The 19,831-nt window shown below is 52.0% G+C and overlaps 1 protein-coding gene across 1 annotated transcript in view; it reads left to right on the forward strand.

The window, feature by feature from the left end:
* Positions 1–19,831, forward strand: part of CLCN4 (chloride voltage-gated channel 4) — an 80,109-nt gene that overhangs the window by 48,460 nt on the left and 11,818 nt on the right. The window contains 8 exon segments of the mRNA XM_001925227.6: positions 102–224; positions 7,933–8,139; positions 8,252–8,332; positions 9,006–9,084; positions 9,087–9,197; positions 9,200–9,549; positions 11,746–11,932; positions 13,414–13,812. Of these exon segments, the coding sequence (XP_001925262.4) occupies positions 102–224; positions 7,933–8,139; positions 8,252–8,332; positions 9,006–9,084; positions 9,087–9,197; positions 9,200–9,549; positions 11,746–11,932; positions 13,414–13,812 (1,537 nt within the window).

Below are 19,831 nucleotides of genomic sequence, written 5' to 3' on the forward strand. Positions count from 1 at the left end.
CAGTTGCCCAGTCCGGTCACAGCTTCTGGGGAGGGGTGTGCACAGGGGTCGCCCTGGCCTGTGACGGCTCACTCTTCTTTCTTGTTTGCTGTCCTGTTCAGGGAGCCAGTGCTTACATTCTGAATTACCTAATGTACATCCTGTGGGCGCTGCTGTTCGCGTTTCTGGCCGTCTCCCTGGTACGAGTGTTCGCGCCTTACGCCTGCGGTTCTGGTATACCAGAGGTGAGTGGCGCCCCACTTCTCTAGGGCTCATGAGAGTAGCACATGCTTACGTTGCCCTTGGATGCCAAGCACAGTTCCAGGCCCTGGACAGCTATTCATTCATCTGGTCCTCGCGAGGAGCCTGTGAGGTAGGTACTCGTGCTCTTATGCTTCATTTGATGGGAAGTTGCGTAACTTGCCCGAGGTCACTAAGCATGTAAGCTGGGAGGCGAACGCAGCCGTCTGGCTCCAGCGTTTATGCTCTGTTGCTTCTTCGATGCTTAAGTTCTTTTTCAGTTTTTTCGGCCATGCCTGCGGCATGTGGAAATTCCAGGGCCAGGGATGGAACCCACATGACAGCAGTGACAACGCCAGATCCTTAACGTGCTGTGCCACCGGAGAACTCCTCAGAGGCTTCAATTCTTGTCTTTGCAAACCAGGCAGAACTCTTAAAACCTGTGGAGTCGGAGTTCATCAACACACACACAACTACGGCACTCGAGTAACTTGTAAGAGCGTCTGTGACGGAGTGTGTAAAGGACAACAGTGGGGAGTTCCCGTCGTGGCTCAGCGGGAACAAATCTGACTATCAATCATGAGGTTGCAGGCTTGATCCCTGCCCTTGCTCAGTGGGTTAAGGATCTGGCATTGCCATGAGCTGTGGTGTAGGTCGCAGACGTGGCTCGGATCCCGCGTTGCTGTGGCTCTGGCGTAGGCCGGTGGCTACAGCTCCAATTCGACCCCTAGCCTGGGAACCTCCATATGCCACGGGTGCGGCCCTAAAGAGCCAAAAAAAAAAAAAAAAACAAAACACAGCAACAAAAAGGACAACGGAGGTTTGTTGCTCACAGAGTTTCCTGATGAGTAAACTCCCTGCCACGCTTTGTTCTTCTGGTGACAGAGTAAGAGCAAACCTTAAAAAACAAATTCCATGTTCAGTGCATGCACCGTGAGCGCACCCCTGTGAGTTTAGCGTCCTTACAGGTATTTTTCAGCACTTTCTTGTAACCAAGGGAAGTGACCTCATCGATCCCAAGCAACACCTGAGCCCAAACTTCAACCAAGGAGGGTCTGCTGGGTTAGAATTACTGTCTTTGAGCCAAAGCCCGAAAAGCCCAGACATGGAAACTTCTAGCCAGACGTGGTTTGCAAGGTTCTTAGGGGCTTGCCCTCATCAGTGCGCTTCCCGGCTCCTTCACGTTGGTGCCGCAGCGATGCCCATAGACAGCGGAGGTGCTGAGTTCAAAGACGTGCGCCGTCACGGCACTGATCACACTCTCTGGCCGCGCCGCCAGCGCTGCCGCCGGGCCCGGCAGTTCATGGAAAGGGCCGGGGAATGAAAGGATTGTTGAAAGGAAAGCTTAGCATTGTGTTTATTCCAGGAAAAGATGACCAAAAAAAAAAAAGGCTTACTATGAATTTTGGATGATTTATATTAACGTGTTGCTGCAGGAGCCTCAAAACCAAGTTGCGGTACCATCCTTGTCCCTCAGCGTGGCCAGCTCTGCCCTCACGCACCGTCCGTGTTCCTAACAATCCCAGGGCGACACAGAAGTGCCTGATGAGAACCACAGTGCCTGGGGGGAAAGTGGGGTTGGGGGCACGGCACTCAGAAAAGTCACTGGTGACACGTGAAAAAGATGGGACCCTCTTAAAGTCAGGAGCAGAGGTTTACGCCTGTTCGGTGGTGAAGAAAGGGATCAACCACACTCTCGAGCCCTCGGGAGCTGGGGGGCTTCTGGGGTATGTGCCTGTGTGTGTTGCGTGTATCCCCGCCTGGCTCCAGCCACCGCTTCCGTTTCTGCCGTGTGCTTCTCCCGGATGAAATGATGCAGAAACAGACGCGAAATTGGCGTTATGCTCAAGTTCTCCCCTGACGGCATGAATCACGTTGGAACAAGCTTGTGTCCTCAAAACAAGTGTGACGGCAGAGGCAGACCTGACTGCATCTTAATTGGATATCGAAGACCCAAGGCACCCCGGACAGTGAAAACAGATTCCTGGGAGTTCCCTGGTGGCCTACTGGCTTAAGGCTCTGGTGTTGTCACTTCTGTGGCTCAGGTCACTGTTGTGGTGAGAGTTCTATCCCTGGCACCAGAACTTCTGCATGTTGCAGTTGCAGCCAAAACAACAACAACAGCAAACTGAAACCCAAAAGAACAGATTCTTGTTGGCATCTCTATTTCTGATTCCAGTGCCCAACAGTAGGCACTTTTGGGCTCAAGCCACCTTGCAAAGTAAGGAGATGGGAGTTCCCACTGTGGCTCAGCAGTTAATGAACCCAACTAGTATCCATAAGGATGTGAGTTCAATCCCTGGTTGCTCAGTGGGTTAAGCATCTGGCATTGCCCTGAGCTGTGGTGTAGGTCACAGACACGGCTCAGATCCAGCATTGCTGTGGCTGTGGTGTAGACCAGCAGCTGTAGCTCCAATTCGACCCCTAGCCTGGGAACCTCCATATGCCGAGGGTGTGGCCCTAAACAGATAGAAAAAAAAAAAGGAGATGGGAGCTCCCTGGTGGCACAGCAAGTTAAGGATTGTCACTGCAGTGTTTTGAATTGCTGCTGTGGTGTGGGTTTGATCCCTGGTCTGGAGACTTCAACATTCTATGGGCATGGCCAGAAATAAAAACAGAAAACAAATAAACAAAAAAAAAAACAGGAAAAAAATGAGATGGCCGGTGGGAAATTTAGAGCAACAATAAAACGTGTGGGAAGCAAGCCCATCTTCCCCTGCCAGGAACTAAAGATGCCTGACTCAGCCAGACAGGGAGGGTGCACTGTCTGTGAGGGGCTGGCTGCTCCTGGTTTTTGTCCAAGGCGGGCATCTTTATTCGTGCCAGTTCCCCTCAAAACGAGTAAAATGGCGAGCTGAGCATTGCTTCCTCTGTGACAAAGCGCAGGGAACACGCTGTGGCTGAAACTCAAGAAAGCGGTATCAAGGGAGTTCCTGCTGTGGCGCAGTGGGTTAAGAACCTGACTGTAGTCGCTCTGGTCACTGTGGAGGTGCAGCTTTGACCCCTGGCCTGGCACAGTGGGGTAAGGGATCCAGCGTTGCTGCAGCTGGGATTCAATCCACTTAAAAAAAAAAAAAAAAAAGCCACTTAAAAAAAAAAAAAAAAGCGGTATCAAGTGAAAAAAGAAAGTTGCGGAAGAATATATAAAGTGTGATTCTGTTTATATAGAGTCCCTAAAACAACCAAAATGAAACAAGCATCTGTTCAGCGATACACGTAAATGCGAAAGCTATAAAGAAAGGCAAGGAAATGATTGGAGGCAGGGAGGAGGGAGATTCTATCGAGGAAGCAGACACAGGGCTTTCCGAGGTACCTGCTCTTCTGTGTTGAACTTGATCTTGGGGACGTGGGTGCTTGTTTTATCAGTATGCTCTCAGCCGTGTATAATACGTAACAGATTCATTTCTCTATTTATAAAAGAGTTCACAGTAATCGTTTCAAATATAAGGAACCCAATGGAGGTTTTATAATTAGGTTTTGGTTATTATGACTCGGCAGTAGCAAATTTTTCACTGTTATTATAGTAGAGCTTGAAATTCCTAACCTAAGGGTGCAATACCTTTCCCGGTTCTTGGAGGAAAGAGTAAAAAGCAAATGCAAATAAAGTAGTTTCTGGATGAAAAGAACTTTCTTCCAGGCAAGACCTAGCTAAAACCATGCAAACCAGTGGCACCCAGTTTGAGATACAGGCCTGTTCTTCATTCCAGCAAAGATTCTCAGAAGCTCTTTAGAAAGTCACTTCTGGTCGTTTGAGGTGATGGGCTGTGAGCTGCTCCGTGGCGTGGGTGCAGTGTCGGAACAAACTTTGAATGCAGTGTACTTCCGTCCAGTTTAAAAATTACAGCGTTTTCCTCCGAAACATTTTGATTACTCGGGTTGAAAATTCCTTCGGAAACATTTTTTTTTTTTTTTTGTCTTTTTGTCTTTTTCTAGGGCTGCAGCTGAGGCATATGGAGGTTCCTAGGCTAGGGATCGAATTGGAGCTGCAGCTGCTGGCCTACACCACAGCCACAGCAACACCAGATCCAAGCTGCGTCTGTGACCTACAGCACAGCTCACGGCAATGCTGGATCCTTAAGCCACTGAGCGAGGCCAGGGATCGAACCCGCAACCTCATGGTTCCTAGTCGGATTTATTAAACCACTGAGCCACAACGAGAACTCCCTTTTGGAAACATTTTTTAAATGCCAATTTAGGGACCTTTTTTTCCCCCCTGCGTAATAGATGTTCCCGGATGAGCTCTGGAAAGCATACTGAGAAGTGCTCACCCGTTCTTGGGCTTCAGGATCTAGAGCGAACCGGGCAAGGATGACCCTCTGTCTACTGCTCTCTGCCTCATTCGTAGAATCATGACTGACTATAGTGTGATGTCTTTGGAAGAAATCACATCCTTCTAGAACGTACTTTGAGTTGCTGTTTCAGTCCTCCACGACGTGAATTCTCTCGCAGATCTTTCTTTGCCAGAGAGGCTTTAAAGTTACCACCACTGAGTCACAGACGTGCTGCGATGCATCTCCTTAAAGCCCTGCTTGATCAGTCTCTCTTAATTCAAATTAAAGCAAGTGATTGGATTTTTGGCATCTGCTGGGAATGAATTTGCTTTCTTGAGTCTCTAATTTGATCATGACAATTTTATAAAGTCATTTGAGCGAATTACGAAATACCTATTACATTGTTCCATTCACCACATGTCATGGCTGGCAAAGGCTCAGGTAATTTAGATGCTTGTAATTTTCCAAATGGCATTACGCTCTTAAACCGTACCCCTGGGTCCAAATCCGCATTAACTAACTGACAAAAAATTAGAGATAATTTTATTCTAGGCGACACAAAAGGGCAGGATTGTGGCAGGCCTGATAAAACATCCGTTAAATAAAGGGATCTGAGATCCCCAGAGCACAGGTTCAGATGGGCCCACGACCGACCGCTAGTCGAAAGACCAGTTTGACCACTGCTACTTTGTCTGCCTTTGGCTAAAAGCTAGTTCACGGAATAGCATAGGAGCTGAGTGTTTTGGAAAAGGATGCCTCTATGCTTACTCGCTCTCGGTGGTTCTCCTTCAATTAAGAAATATCTCGGAGTTCCTGTCGGGGCGCAGCGGAAACGAATTCATTTCGGAGCCATGACGTTGCGGGTTCAATCCCCGGCCTCGCTCAGTGGGTGAAGGATCTGGCGTGGCTGTGGTGTAGGCCAGCAGCTACTGCTCCGATTCGACCCCTAGCCTGGGAAGCTCCATATGCCATGGGTGCGGCCCTAAAAAGCCAAAAAAAAAAAAAAAAGAAGAAGAAAGAAAAACATCTCCATCAGTAATTCCTGAGATGAAAACGGTCCATTCGCATGCTTGTAAAATTTCCGGGGTTAGTTGATTTCATGACCCTTTCCAAGTCATCATAGGTGACATGGTGCTGAAGAGTGAGTGTTTCAGGACTGCCTCTGAAACATTGAGAAGCTGGAAATGCCCGCGCTGCCTTCTCGGGACTGGAGCAGCGCCTCCCCCCGGGACTGCGTTTAGAATCCCCTGGGGAGGCTGTCCGCCTCAGACCAGTTACCTCCATCGTGAGGTGTGGGGAGAGCCTGCCCTCACTGGTTTCGAATTCCCCGGGTGATTCCACTGCAGGGGTCAAGAAGGAAGCTCCTGGAGAAACCCATTTCTTGGCAGAGCAGTGCCCACGAGGAGGCGCCTTGAAGCCGTGTAAATTGTCCTGACCTTGGCCAGAGCTGAGATCGTCCCCTTAGGTGTCACACGATGGGACAACACACGCTGACCACGGATGTCATTGGCTGGCTCGCTTCGTGCTGATGAATCACTACAGGCTTGTAAATTGCTAGCTCCGCGGTGAACATTGACTCCATTTCAGGCCGTGGTGGGAGGGGTTGAAGGTAAAGCATCATTCACCCATGGGTGCTGCTTCTCTGTAAGAACCCTGTTTTGGGGGAAGAGGACTCCGGTGCATCAAGCTGATCCCTGAAATTGCCCCCCAGTTGAAGCCTAAGCGAGTTACGGAAACTCCCCTGCACCTTTAGGAAGAAAGCCCTCGTTTGGCATTTACAAAACCCAGCAGGTCTCAAGGTGGAGCGCCGGTCAGCTCTGCCTGTAATCAGGAGTGCTTCTCAGGACGAGAGGGCCGGAGTCAGTGCGAGGGCAGAGGCCGTCACGGACTCAAATGTCGAGAATCTTCATTCTCCAATATTGTATCAAGAATATTTTCAAATGTAGAGAAAACTTGAAGGAATTGGACAGTAAACACCCACATCCCCTCACCTGCAGTAGAGGTTGGCGCATTTTTCCGATCAAGGGCAGAGAGTCAGTGTTGTAGGCTTTGTTAGTCAAGAGGCACGATGGGAGTTCCTGTCGTGGCGCATTGGCAACAAATCCGACTAGGAGCCATGAGGTTGCAGGTTCGATCCCTGGCCTTGCTCCGTGGGTTAAGGATCCAGCGTTGTCATGAGCTGTGGTATAGGTCGCAGATGCAGCTCGGGTCTGGTGTCGCTGTGGCTGTGAGGTAGGCTGGCAGCTGTAGCTCTCATTTGACCCTTAGCCTGGGAACCTCCATATGCCACAGATGTGCCCCTTAAAAGCAAAAAAAAAAAAAAAAAAAACACAATGGAGCAACTATTCTGACCCAAAAGCCTAGGAGACTTGTTTACATATTACATTTAAAAACATTAAAAGCCCTTTTAGCTCATGGGTCATTAAAAAAAAATAGGCAGTGGGCTGGATTTGGCCCCCAGGCTGTAGTTTCCTGACCCGGATCTAAAGTTCAATTGATATTTTGTTCTCTTTGCTTGGTCACATCTGTTTCTTTATCTAGGCCGTCTTTGAGTAGTCAAATATTAACAGTTAAAATCAATAGGTAGTAGTTCCCGTAGTGGCTCAGCGGAAATGAATCTGATTAGTATCCACGAGGATGCAGGTTTGATATCTGGCCTCGCTTAGTGGGTTCAGAATCCGGTGTTGCCATGAGCTGTGGTGTACGTCACAGACTTGGCTCGACTCCTGGGTGGCTGTGGCTGTGCTGTAGGCCAGCAGGTGCAGCTCCAATTCGACCCCTAGCCTGGGAACCTCCACAGGCCGTGGGTGTGGCCCTAAAAAGACCAAAAATAAATAAAATCAATAGGTACATGTGTCTCTTCAACACAACAGAGAGTACAGCATACGTAACACAAAACGCCATCAATAAGAAGAGACTGGTAGTTACTCTGTTCTCTTTAGGCGCTTTCATTACTCTACCAATTTCTTTTTTTTTTTTAGGGCCGCACCTGCGGCATATGGAAGTTCCCAGGCTAGGGGTCGAATGGGGCTGCACGTGCCAGCCTACGCCACAGCCCCGGCAACTCGAGACCCAAGCCATGTCTGGAACCTACACCTCAATTCATGGCAATGCCGGATCCTGAACCCACTGAGCGAGGACAGGATTCGAACCCGTATCCTCATGGATGCTCGTTGGGTTCTTAACCTGCCGAGCCACAGCAGCCATTCCACTCTACTCATTCTTAAGATTTACTTTGCGTTGAATTGTGTAGGGTTTCCATTAACGTCACATAAAATTGTGTGTTAATATAAATTCTGCGAATATAGAATTCTAGCTTAATTTAACCACCAGAGCAGCCGCTCCGGCAAATGACCTAGCACATCTCACCTCGAAAGCTGCCTCTCTCTCCCTAGCTGGGCCCCGAAGCCGCTGACTCCACCTCCTCCATCCTCGTTTTCAGATCAAAACCATCTTGAGCGGCTTCATCATCAGGGGCTACTTGGGGAAGTGGACCCTGCTGATCAAGACTGTCACCCTGGTGCTGGTGGTGTCCTCGGGCCTGAGCCTCGGCAAAGAGGGGCCGCTGGTGCACGTGGCCTGCTGCTGTGGCAACTTCTTCAGCAGCCTTTTCTCCAAGTACAGCAAGAATGAGGGCAAGAGGCGCGAGGTGAGCAGCGCGGTTTCCGTCTGCTGTCGAGCCCCACCCCTGCCCCATCTTTCCTGCCCCTGCTGGTTTTCCTGAAGGGTCTCGGGCTGACGGGGAGCTCTTTGCCTTGCAGGTGCTGTCGGCTGCGGCTGCTGCCGGGGTGTCGGTCGCCTTTGGTGCCCCGATCGGGGGTGTGCTTTTCAGTCTGGAAGAGGTGGGTGTGGACAGCGGAGGGGCCTCGTGGGGCGGAGGGGCACGTGGGTGGTCGGCCCAGCCGGAGGCTCCATCTCCTTAGAGGACGAGATTCAACCTACTCCACAGCTCACAGCAACACCGGATTCTTAACCCCCTGAGCGAGGCCAGGCATCGAACCCGCAACCTCATGGTCCCTAGTCGGATTTGTTAGCCACTGTGCCACGACGGGAACTCCCCCTGCCCCAGTCATTTAAAAATGTAAAAACCATTCATAACGCATGCCGTCCGGGTGCACTTGCTGGGCCAGGCCTTTCATGCCATGGTCTGTTCTGTGGGCTGGAGAATCCAGTCAGAAGTGTCTTTGCTTTTAGGAGGGCCTCTGTGCCATAAACAGGACTGTGAGGAGGTATTTTCATTTCGCTCCAAAAAAGTCGCTCAGATGCACCTCGGCCAGTATCCATTGCGGTTTGAGACATGGTTAGAGCCCTTTAAATACCGTTGTCAGTGCATCTTGGCCCTAATGAAATCTGGATCGAGGGCGGGGGTACCGTCCACCTTTGGTCTTGAATGTGACTTTCACGGCCGGCACCCGCGGGTGGCTGCTGGTCCGTAGGCCTGGGGCGCTGGGCCGCTCTTCCAGTCTCTGATGTCCCCCCCGTCTGTCTGTCTGTCTGTCTGTCTGTCTGTCGCAGGTCAGTTACTACTTTCCCTTGAAGACCTTGTGGCGGTCCTTCTTCGCAGCCCTGGTGGCAGCCTTCACGCTGCGGTCCATCAACCCTTCGGGAACAGCCGCCTGGTGCTCTTCTATGTGGAGTATCACACGCCCTGGTACATGGCCGAGCTCTTCCCCTTCATCCTGCTCGGGGTCTTCGGGGGCCTGTGGGGACCCTCTTCATCCGCTGCAACATCGCCTGGTGCAGGAGGCGTAAAACCACCAGGCTGGGCAAGTACCCGGTGCTGGAGGTCATCGCCGTGACCGCCATCACCGCCATCGTCGCCTACCCCAACCCCTACACGCGCCGCAGCACAAGCGAGCTCATTTCCGAGCTCTTCAACGACTGCGGGGCCCTCGAGTCCTCGCAGCTCTGCGACTACATCAACGACCCCAACATGACGCGGCCCGTGGACGACATCCCCGACCGGCCGGCCGGGGTCGGGGTTTACACGGCCATGTGGCAGCTGGCGCTGGCGCTCATCTTCAAGATCGTCATCACCATATTTACCTTCGGCATGAAGGTGAGTGGAGGCGAGGCCCGACCCAGGCCTGGGCGGGGGGCACCTGCTGTCCTTCTGGGCCGAGACCCCCGTTCCCCAAGGGAAGGTGGGGACGGGAGCCACAGGGGTGCTGGTGTTGCCGAGCCCTTGGCTTGCCTCTAACCAGCAAGCAGCGACGCCTTGGAGTGAACAGCAAGCCCGTGGCGTAAAAGTGGTAACCCCGTTTTTTCTTGCCCTTTTTTTTTTTTTTTTTTTTTTTTTGGGTCTCACCTGTGGCATATGCAAGTTCCCAGGTTAGGGCTCCAATCGGAGCTGTAGCTACCGGCCTACACCACAGCCACAGCCACACGGGATCTGAGCTGTGTCTGTGACCTACACCACAGCTCACGGCCACACCGGAGCCGTAACCCACTGAGCGAGGCCAGGGATCGAACCCGAGACCTCACGGATACTTGCTGGATTCATTTCTGCCGCGCCACGACGGGAACTCCGAACCCCGTTTTCCAAGCAAAGAGGCTAAGGCTCGGAGTACATCCTTCACCTGGAGACGTGTACAGCTGGGTGAACTTTCACAAAACCCACGTGTGTACCAGCACCCAGGCCCAGGAGTAGGACGCTGGGAACCCTCCAGAGCCCCGTAGTGTTCTGTTCCTGTTGCTTTTGTGGTATTTTCATGAATTATTTCTTGTAGAAAAGTCTAAGAGGAGTTCCCTTGTGGTGCAGTGAGTTAAGGATCTGGTGTGGTCCCCACTACGGCACAGGTTGCTGTTGTGGCGCAGATTCCATCCCTGGCGCGGGAGCCTCCGCATGCTGTGGATGCGGCCATGAAAAGATTCCGAGAAGCTGTGTATTTGAATGTAATGGCCAGGCACAAACCTGAATTTTTGATTTAAGAACAAGGAAGGGTGGGCTTTTATTAAGCAGCTGACTGCCTCTGATCCATCGTCTCGTAGCAAAGGGATTTATTTTCGTGTCTGAGGAAGACAACCGGCCGCATCTCCTGGTGCCTGCCGGGAGAGGTCTGCTTTGAAGTTGCAGGGGATGAAATGACTGGGGGATGAGGGGAGCTCGCAGCGGAATGAATTCCTTAGGCATGTCGCAGGCTCTGCACATCACACCGAGGAGTCAAACTCGAGTTTGGTTCAGTACCCGCTTTAGGAGCTCCTGTCGTAGCTCAGCGGGTTAAGAACCCACCTAGGATCCCTGAGGATGAGGGTTCTGTCCCTGGCCTTGCTCAGTGGGTTGAGGACCCGGCATTGCTGCAAGTTGCCGCCTAGGTTGGATGCAGACTCGGCTCAGATCTGGCGTTGCTGTGGTGCAGGCCGGCAGCTGCAGCTCCGATTGGACCCCTAGCCTGGGAACCTCCATATGCCACAGGTTTGGCTCGCAAAAGCAAAAAAAAAAAAAAAAGATCCTCTTTCGTTCTCAGGTGGATGACAGTCTCGGCACCGGGGGGCATAAATGCAGCTGCCGGTCAGGATCCGTGGTCACCTGCGGTGAACAGAGGCGTGTTCTGTAGCACATGTCTGATCACTAGAGAAGTGAAAAGGCGTTTTCACACAGCAAAGTGCAAAACACGCTCTTAGCAAGTTTACATCGTCTGTTTCTTTGCTGCCTCTAACCTGGCCTGAAGACACTCAGAATACTTTTCGGAAAGTGGACTTTGTCAGGAAGAGGGACCCGCCCGCCCTCTCTGTGACCGGCGCTTGGCCGCTGTATATTCAGGAGGCTAGTAATCCTGCGAGGAGCTTTCGGGAAGATGCAGGGCAGCTGCACTGGGGCTTCTCAGCCTCTTTCTTTGACCTGGGAACAGTCGAAGGCCCTGCTTTTCCATTTTCGTGCTGCGGCTCGGCCTTTAATTTGAAAAGCTAATCTGAATGATGCGCAAGGGGAGAGCGAAAGCGGCGCGTATCTCAAGTGACAGATGGGCACTTTGAATGTTAGTTGCAGCGGGGCTTATCATTCTTTAATCCCCAGCAGGCAAACCAGGCCAGCTCTTGAGGGCGAGGAAATGAAAGCGTAAAATCGCGTTTCCTCCAAGTGACAGTAGCTCCCACCAAGCAGGTGAAGTGCCTTGTCGGGGTTTCCCGGTTGACTCGCGTGGCGGCGTTGCCCTCCTTGGAAGACGGAAGCCAGACGCGGGCTTGTCGAGGGGGGCGCTTGTCTCTCGGGGGCGGGGCGCCTCCCCTCATGCCTCGCCCCCTGCGCTCCCCGCAGATCCCGTCCGGCCTCTTCATCCCCAGCATGGCCGTGGGGGCCATGGCGGGCAGGATGGTGGGCATCGGCGTGGAGCAGCTGGCGTACCATCACCACGACTGGATCATCTTCAGGAACTGGTGCCGGCCCGGAGCAGACTGCGTCACCCCAGGGCTCTATGCCATGGTGGGGGCGGCCGCCTGCCTAGGTACAGCCGAAGAGGGGGTGGACGGGGTTGGGGCGGGGGGGCAAGGAAAGGGAAGGTGGACCGATGCAGAGGCTGGTGTGGTGTGGAGGGCTGGCCAGAGGGAGGTATTTGCACTCTCGGGAGAGGCAGGGTTGTGCTGCTGTCACAAGGAAACCCCTCCAGTTCAGTGGCCTAATGCACCGAGGCTCGTGTCTTGCTCACGTAGGCAGCTGACGCCCCGCGTTCGTGGATTCCATTTGAGGAGCCCGCCTACTTGCTAAAACCGGTCTGTAACCCCCAAGCAATACTTGGGGTGCTGTGCGGTCATTCTCGGGACGCCTGCAGTGTGGTGGAAAACTGGAGTGTGTCCCACACACGTGTTCCCAGCCGAGGTGGATGGCGGCAAAGGCCCACCTTCTCGTTTCGGCTCCTGGACTGTACATAGGTGTCCGTTTGCTGGCCTCTTGAGGACTGGGTGTTTTTTTGTGTGTGTGTGTATGCTTTTGTGAATGATTTTGCCGTTCACAGCAGCCCCCAAGTGCAAGGCTGCCGTGTTGTCTTGTGTTCCTAAGCACAGGAAGGGTGGGATGTGCCTTCCGGAGAAAATAAGTGTGTTCGAGAAGCTTCCTTCCAGCCCAGGTGTGAGTGCTGCTGGCTGTGAGGGCAGTGTTATTGAGTCAGCTATGGTTATCAAATAAATAAGGTGTCTTGAAACACAAACACACATAAAAGAAGGTTTTGTGTTGATTGGTTGACAAAAATGTGTCCAGAGGCTCGGAGAAACCTAACTCTCTGCCCTAGGGCAGTGATCCAGTATTGGCTAATTTATTGTTTGTGGTGACTTTATAGATTGTAACTACCTCGAATAATGAGAGTCAGCGTGTGTGTGTGTGTGTGTGTGTGTGTGTGTGTGGTGTGTGTGTGTGTGTGTGTAATGTGAGTAGCAGAGGGCATTTCTCTGTTCAGGCATCCAGGGACCCAGGCGGATGGATGGGGTTTCTGGCATCCTGCTGCCGTACTGTCTAGAATAGTGATTTTCACCTGGGGGCTGTTGGTGGCAATGGAGGAGACATTTTTGATTGTCCCACTAGGGGGTGGGGGTGCTACTCACATGTAGTGGGTGGGGGACAGGGTTGCTGCTCAGCATCCTGTTGGATCCAACACTAGATTGTACGGGACAACCTCCCCCCCCGCCCCAATAAAAAATGATCCAGCTCCAAATGTTCCCCATGCTGGGCTCCAGATACCCTGGTTTCAGCTCACTGGAAGGTGGGGAGTTGGGATGGAGTCTTCTTTTGAAAACCAAGGGGCGCAGGAGTGGTCCAGGCCCGTCACCTGTCTCTGGCCCCTAAAAATCGCTCCCATTTTCCAGCCAGTGGGGTTCCGGAAGAGAGCCGCCCTTGCTGAGTTCGAAACCCGCAGAGCCCACCTGGGATCCACTCGACATGCTCTCGAGGCCGTGGACTTGAGCCCCGCCCCTTCCTCGCCCTCTCCTCTTGCAGGTGGAGTTACCAGGATGACGGTGTCGTTGGTGGTTATCATGTTTGAGCTGACGGGTGGCCTGGAGTACATCGTGCCTCTGATGGCGGCGGCCGTGACCAGCAAGTGGGTGGCCGATGCCTTTGGGAAGGAAGGCATCTACGAGGCCCACATCCACTTAAACGGGTACCCGTTCCTGGACGTGAAGGACGAGTTCACCCACCGCACGCTGGCCACCGACGTCATGCGGCCCCGGCGCGGGGAGCCGCCGCTGTCGGTGCTCACGCAGGACAGCATGACCGTCGAGGACGTGGAGACGCTCATCAAGGAGACTGACTACAATGGCTTCCCCGTCGTCGTCTCCAGGGACTCGGAGCGCCTCATCGGCTTCGCCCAGAGGAGGGAGCTGATTCTGGCAATAAGTGAGTGAAGCTGGGAAGGCTCTCCTTTCCCTGGGAGCCGAGCGCGTGGCCCTGGGTGTGCCCCCAAATTCTCGCAGAGCCTAGAGGGAATGGGGAGGGTCGGGGGGCCTCACGCCAGGGCCTCTGATGTTTTTTTCATGCTGGATCGTATCACCGCTGGGATCTGGCCGTCATGCAGTGTCTGAGCCTGTAGGTCTGGGCTGGGACCTGAGCCTCTGCATTGCTCCCAAGCAATTGTCCCCAGGTCACACTGTGAGGAACAGGGTCTTGGGAGAGGCATTCTTGGCTGGAAAATGACCACCGTGTTGCAAGCAGCCCCCTGGACCCCGACTGCTGGGAGGCAAGCTGCCGCCTTTTTTTTTTTTTTTTTTTTTTCGTGGTACCTGTGCCATGCGGAAGTTCCCTGACCTGGGATGGAACCTGCAGCACAGTTGTGACCCAAGCCACAGTAGGGACAGTGCTGGATTCTTAACCCACTGAGACCCTAGGGAACTCCTGCTGCCTTCTCTTAGGGCCTTGTGGGGTGATGCTGAGTGGGAAAGATGGGAGAGCCTGGGCCGGCCTGGCCACCTGGGTGCAGAGACAGACTTCCAGGCAGGCCGATGGACTCAGATGCCCCCCGGGCACTGCGCAAGCCCAGCGCTTCACTTCGTGACGTTATGTCTGGTTCTGTCAGTTCGAGGCCCACGTGGGTCAAGCCGGTTCCTTGGGGTGCTTTTCTTCCTCGTGTGCTAACAGGGTCAGCTGGGCTGAGGGGCAGGCTGCTGAGTTGGGAGACGAGAGGTGGGTAAGGCTCAGGTGAGCGGTCCCAGGGACAGGCGGCTCAGAGACGCAGGCCTGCGGCCCGTCAGCCCGGGGATGACCGGCTTGGCAGGGGAGTGGGAGGTCAGAGGATTCCTAAGACGGAGGCCCAAGCAGGATGGAGCATTGAGCCTCAGGGGGCTCCTTTCCGGTGGTCCTTCGTGATGCGGCAGGGCAGGGAGCCACAGAGCGCATCCGGGGCGAGTGGTAACACAGATGCCCTCCCGCGCAGCAGCCCTGCCTCTCACGGTGGGCCGGGGCCCGTGACATGGCACAGCTGTGCCCTGGGTGACAGTGCCGCATGTCCCGTCTTCCAGAGCGTTTGTGAAGTTTGCGGGGGGATTGCGGGGAGGCGGCGTGGGGCTGCGTGGCAGAGCCTTCGCCGATCCCTGCCCTTTGTTAAGTGGTTCTAAGGCTCTCCCTTTGGATTTCTGAAACTTCTTTGAGGTGTTAAATAGCCTTTAAAATATTTTTAAAGTATCGTCATCAAAGGCTTTATAACAACAATAAGTTTAAATGCGCTGCAGCCTCTATTTTTTGCCTGTTGCCCCAACATATTTATCTTCTCCAAAGCAGCCGTCGATTTTATGTTTTAGACACGAAAGCACATTTGTGCTTAAGTGCCCCGTGGTTCTTCTCTTTATTATAGGTCCCATCGCTTAACAGATAGGTGCCTTTAGGCATAACTCTTGCCTTAGAAATAACGAGATTTTTTTTTTTTTTTAAAGCTGCGTAGTGGGGTTGGGCTTGTTTGAAATTAATGTAATCAGCAGCTTTTAAAAAATGTATTCAACCCCTAAAATCTTTTAAGCCAAGGTTGAAATTTCAAAACTCGAGTAATAAATGTCACGGAATCCATTACCTATTGTGTAGCTGCAGGCACACCTGCTAAGAGACAGCTTACTCATTTTGCTGAAACCCATTACTGTAATCAAGTGGGAAGCAGTAATTGCCATCAACCGGTAAGAGAAGAAATGTAAGCTTGCCAACCGAGCGCGCTCCTCGAAGCTATGTTTGGAATGTCTGAAGAGGCAACACGCGGCGTAAATAATACCTGTGCGCTTTCAATCAGACCGATAATAGTATAGAAGCTGCCTCTGACGTGGTTCGAGGGAAGGCCGGGCGCCTTCTGCTGGAGCCCTCAGAGAAGCCGTCCTCCTGCTCCGTGGCTCAGACGAGAGTCCTGTGCTCTGGTGGAGAAATTCGCGACCTGTATTTGCGGAACGAGCTGCCCTTTCAGGAATATGGAAATCAGACCATAGCACTTGAGCTAATGATGTGGCGCCCGTCCCATGTTCGAGGGCATCAGGAGCAGAGGTGTTTGACAGGTCCAGGATAAGAGAGGAATACCAAATGAGGCAAATAAGGATTTTTACTTCTCACAGGTCATCCTTAAAATGGTATCAGTTGCTCCCATGACGCTGAAAAGGTGTTACTTTCGCTCTGTCTCTGGAAGGCCGGCCCATGGCTGTTGTCTTTGTCGGCGAACATTCAGTCTCAGCATCTAGGCAACGTGGCCCTCCTCCCCATCCCGGACTCGCACGTGGGGCCCTACGTGGCCCTTCCTCGCATTCCCGGGAGATGGGACGTTACCTCTTGGGATTCTTGGCAAGTATGAGGCCCTTTCTGCACTCGGCAGGCCCAGGCTCTCGCAGGCTTGCGTTCTGCAATTAGGTGGGGACGGATGCAGAGCGGACTCAGCGGGAAGCCGCAGAGATGATTAAAGGGATGGAAAGTTAGAGTTGCAGGCAAGAGTGAAGGGAGCTCTTGTTTTTTACGTCTGCTAGATGATTTAATGATGACTCTCCAGCAGGCGAAAGAGGCTTACTTGCAGAAAGGGGTCTCCGTCCGGGCTTGAATGAGCTGATACGTGTCAGATCTGATGGGTGGGCTCTTGAGGGGTAAAGAGTCTTCTTCCTGGGAGAGCAGTTAATATTGGCATAGGCCGTGGAGGACAGTGGTGTCATCTGTTTGTTTCTGCAGGGGATTAATTAGAACATCCGTGCAGGGGGACTTCTGTGCCTTCGTCAGCTATAACTTGTCATCAAGTCATCCACCTTTTCTTCTAAATTGTTCTTTTAAAAATCACATCACCTTTGTACTGATCACCTTGATAGTTGCTTTCGCTTTTCCTTTTTTTTCTTTTCCTGCTTTTTGAGGGCTGCACCTGTGGCATCTGGAAGTTCTCAGGCTAGGGGTCGAATCGGAGCTGTACTGCGGGCCTACACCATAGCCACCACAACACCAGGTCCAAGCTATATCTGCAACCTACACGACATCCTGTGGCAACGGTGGATCCTTAGCGCACTGAGCAGGACCAGGGATCGAACCTGCGTCCTCATGGATCCTAGGTGGGTTCGCTACCGCTGAGTCATGATGGGAACTCCCCAGTTTTCCATTTTAACCTTTCTTGTCAAGTACCTCTGTTTTAGGGAAGCATTTTTAATGAACAGGATGGTAGAGTATTACCTCCCTAAAAACCTGATTCGAGTTTCTCAACCTGAACACCATTGACATTGAGGCCGGATCATTCTTTGTCCAGAGGGGCTGTCCTGTGCACTGTAGGCTTGTCCCTGGTCCCTACCCATTAGGTGCCAGTAGCAACCCCATCCCGAGAACCGTCGCTCTAAAACCATTGTAATAACTTACTGGATATGTGATAATTTCCGGTCTTTTAAAATTTCCTGGCCTATCTTAGTTTGCGAAATTCCCTTGATCAACACTTCCCAAATCACCCTTTCTGCACCCGGCATCAGGCTCATTGCTGTTAGCGTGTGGAATGTCAAGTTGAAGGACCTTGGCAGGTGCTCATAAAACATACATCATTTTTCAGGAGTTGCAGCCAGCGAGAGTAGTTCTGGAAGAACACAACAGCAAGCCTCCTGTACCAGCAAGAATTTTGAAAACAGTGTAACCAAACACGACCTTTATTGCATTTCGTAAAGTAAAAGTAATACTGCTCAGAGTTTCTGCTGTGGCACAATGGGTTAAGAATCTGACTGCAGTGGCTCCGGTTGCTGCAGAGATGTGGGCTTGATCCTGGCCCAGTGCATTGGAATAAGGATCCAGCATTGCCCCACCTGTGGCGTAGGTCACAGCTGCAGCTCGGATTCGGTCCCTGGCCCGGGAACCTCTATATGCTGCTGGGGCCACCACCACAAAAAAAAAAAAAAAAAAAAAAAAAAAGTAATACATAATCATAGAATGTTGGGGAAATCAGAAGCAAAAGGGAAAATAAAAAAGGTACCCACATTCACACTGTCAACACTGTAGAAAACCCCGATTAACACGTAGTGCCTTTTCTTCTTGTCTTTAAGGCCTTTTACACGTAGTCACTGGGACATCTTTCTTGTTCGCTTTTTTAGGGCCATACCTGCAGCATATGGATGTTCCCAGGCTTGGGGTCAAATCAGAGCTATACCACAGCCACGCCGGATCCTTAACCCACTGAGCGAGGCCAGGGATCAAACCTGCGTCCTCATGGACACTAGTCAGATTCATTTCTACTGACCCGTGACGGGAGCTCCTCGCTTCTTTTCTAACACAGGCTCTCATGAGTCCCTGGGGTCTGGGCGCCTGTACTGTGGATGTAGCCTTTAGCTCTGGATCGTGCTCTGGGTGAGGTGTCGGCTCACCCTTTCACACAGGAAGCGTTTCTGTCATGTAGCCCCCACAATGCACTGTGCTGTCCTGGGGGCACAGGGCTGGCAGCAGCCAGTGCCTGCCCTCTGTGAATGTACACGCTGGGATTGTCGCAGGCATTTTGGTGACTGATGAGTTCTTGTCCCAGCTGGGAGTAGATGCTTCACCCTGGTAGAGAGATGCGAAGAGCTTCCTTGCTGGTTCTTCCGTTCCCCAGCTTTTGGTCTGTATGTAGCACTTGCATCTGCAAAGTCCTAGGCTTTAGGATGGGTCTTTCTTTTTCTAAAATTTTTTTTTATAATTCATTGAATTTTATTATGTGTATAGTTGTGCAGCCGTCGTCCCAGCCTAAGTTTAGAGCGTCTCTAATAGCGCTTCAAAGTTGCCGCTCTTGGGGTAGCAAGGGGTTTCTGGCTCTGACTCCAGCTGATGCTAGGACAGCGGCTGGCTCGGGGCTCTCCTGCCCCAGGGGCTCTGTTCCCCAAGGCCGTCACAGCCACGTACCCCGATGTTCAGTAGACCCTCTCATTCGTTCACTCGTTGATGGATTGACACAGGCGTGCATTTGGCAGATACCTGTTTTGTGTGTCTGCCTTGTTCTGTGCATTGTCCCGGCACTGGGAACACACTGCTGAGTGAGAGTTCACAGAGCTACGTGCCGTTAGAATCAGGGCTTCTGACCCCATCACTAGATGCAGAGGAGGTGGAAGCTTGGGATTTATTTCTGCAAGTGAATCAGCAGTTGGCCAAGTTGTATTTGGTTTCATCAGGGCTTCAGCGCGTCCATGTCATCAGTGCTTGATTGGGGCTTGTGGCTTGACCTGATCCTGATGTTCAGCTGGATCATTGAAATAGATGGGATCCCTGTCACGTGGGACTTTTTTGAGAATCCGCTGGTCCATGGACATGAGCGGTAACTGCGCGGTGACTGTGTTCGGTGCTTCAGGACAGAACCATCTCGATTTAGGAGAGAAGCACACAGTGTGTCTCGTGCAGCATCTGCATCTGCAAACATGTTGCGCATCAGTGTCATCTGGTATTTGAGGCCGAGTCTTACTCCATTTGATGTAACTCGATTGAACCTGACCCACATACTGTGCAGGCATTTGCCCGGCGGGCCCTCTGTTCCCCTTTTAAACAGAGACCCCTTTTCAAACTCAGTCTGACCCCGAATGCTGCCAGTTTTCCATTAGAGGACTCTGTTGCAATAAATGGCCTTCGAGCCAACAGTTAGAATTTTATTTTTCAAAGAACAATATAGGTGAATAGTCGTCTTTGAGAAGGCAAAAAAAAAAAAAAAAGTATTATAGAAACCAGGATCCGTTTTAAGGCAAGCCTTGCTTGTACATTTTCCCTAACCTTTTCCCATGAACCAAAAGAAAGATTAAAATTCCAACAGAAGGAAAATCGCCTTGGAGAAATATCTTGAGACCGATGGATTTATTTCATGTGTGACTTAAAATAGCCTGGGTTTCTAGTGCGGCATAAAGCTGTATTTCTAATGAGTTCCTGTTACCCTACTTTTCTTCAGCTTTCGTTCACGTGGGCTTGCCTGCAGATAGAAAGCGGCTAATTG

This window comes from Sus scrofa, chromosome X, assembly GCF_000003025.6.
Source record: "Sus scrofa isolate TJ Tabasco breed Duroc chromosome X, Sscrofa11.1, whole genome shotgun sequence".
Classification (NCBI taxonomy): domain Eukaryota; kingdom Metazoa; phylum Chordata; class Mammalia; order Artiodactyla; family Suidae; genus Sus; species Sus scrofa.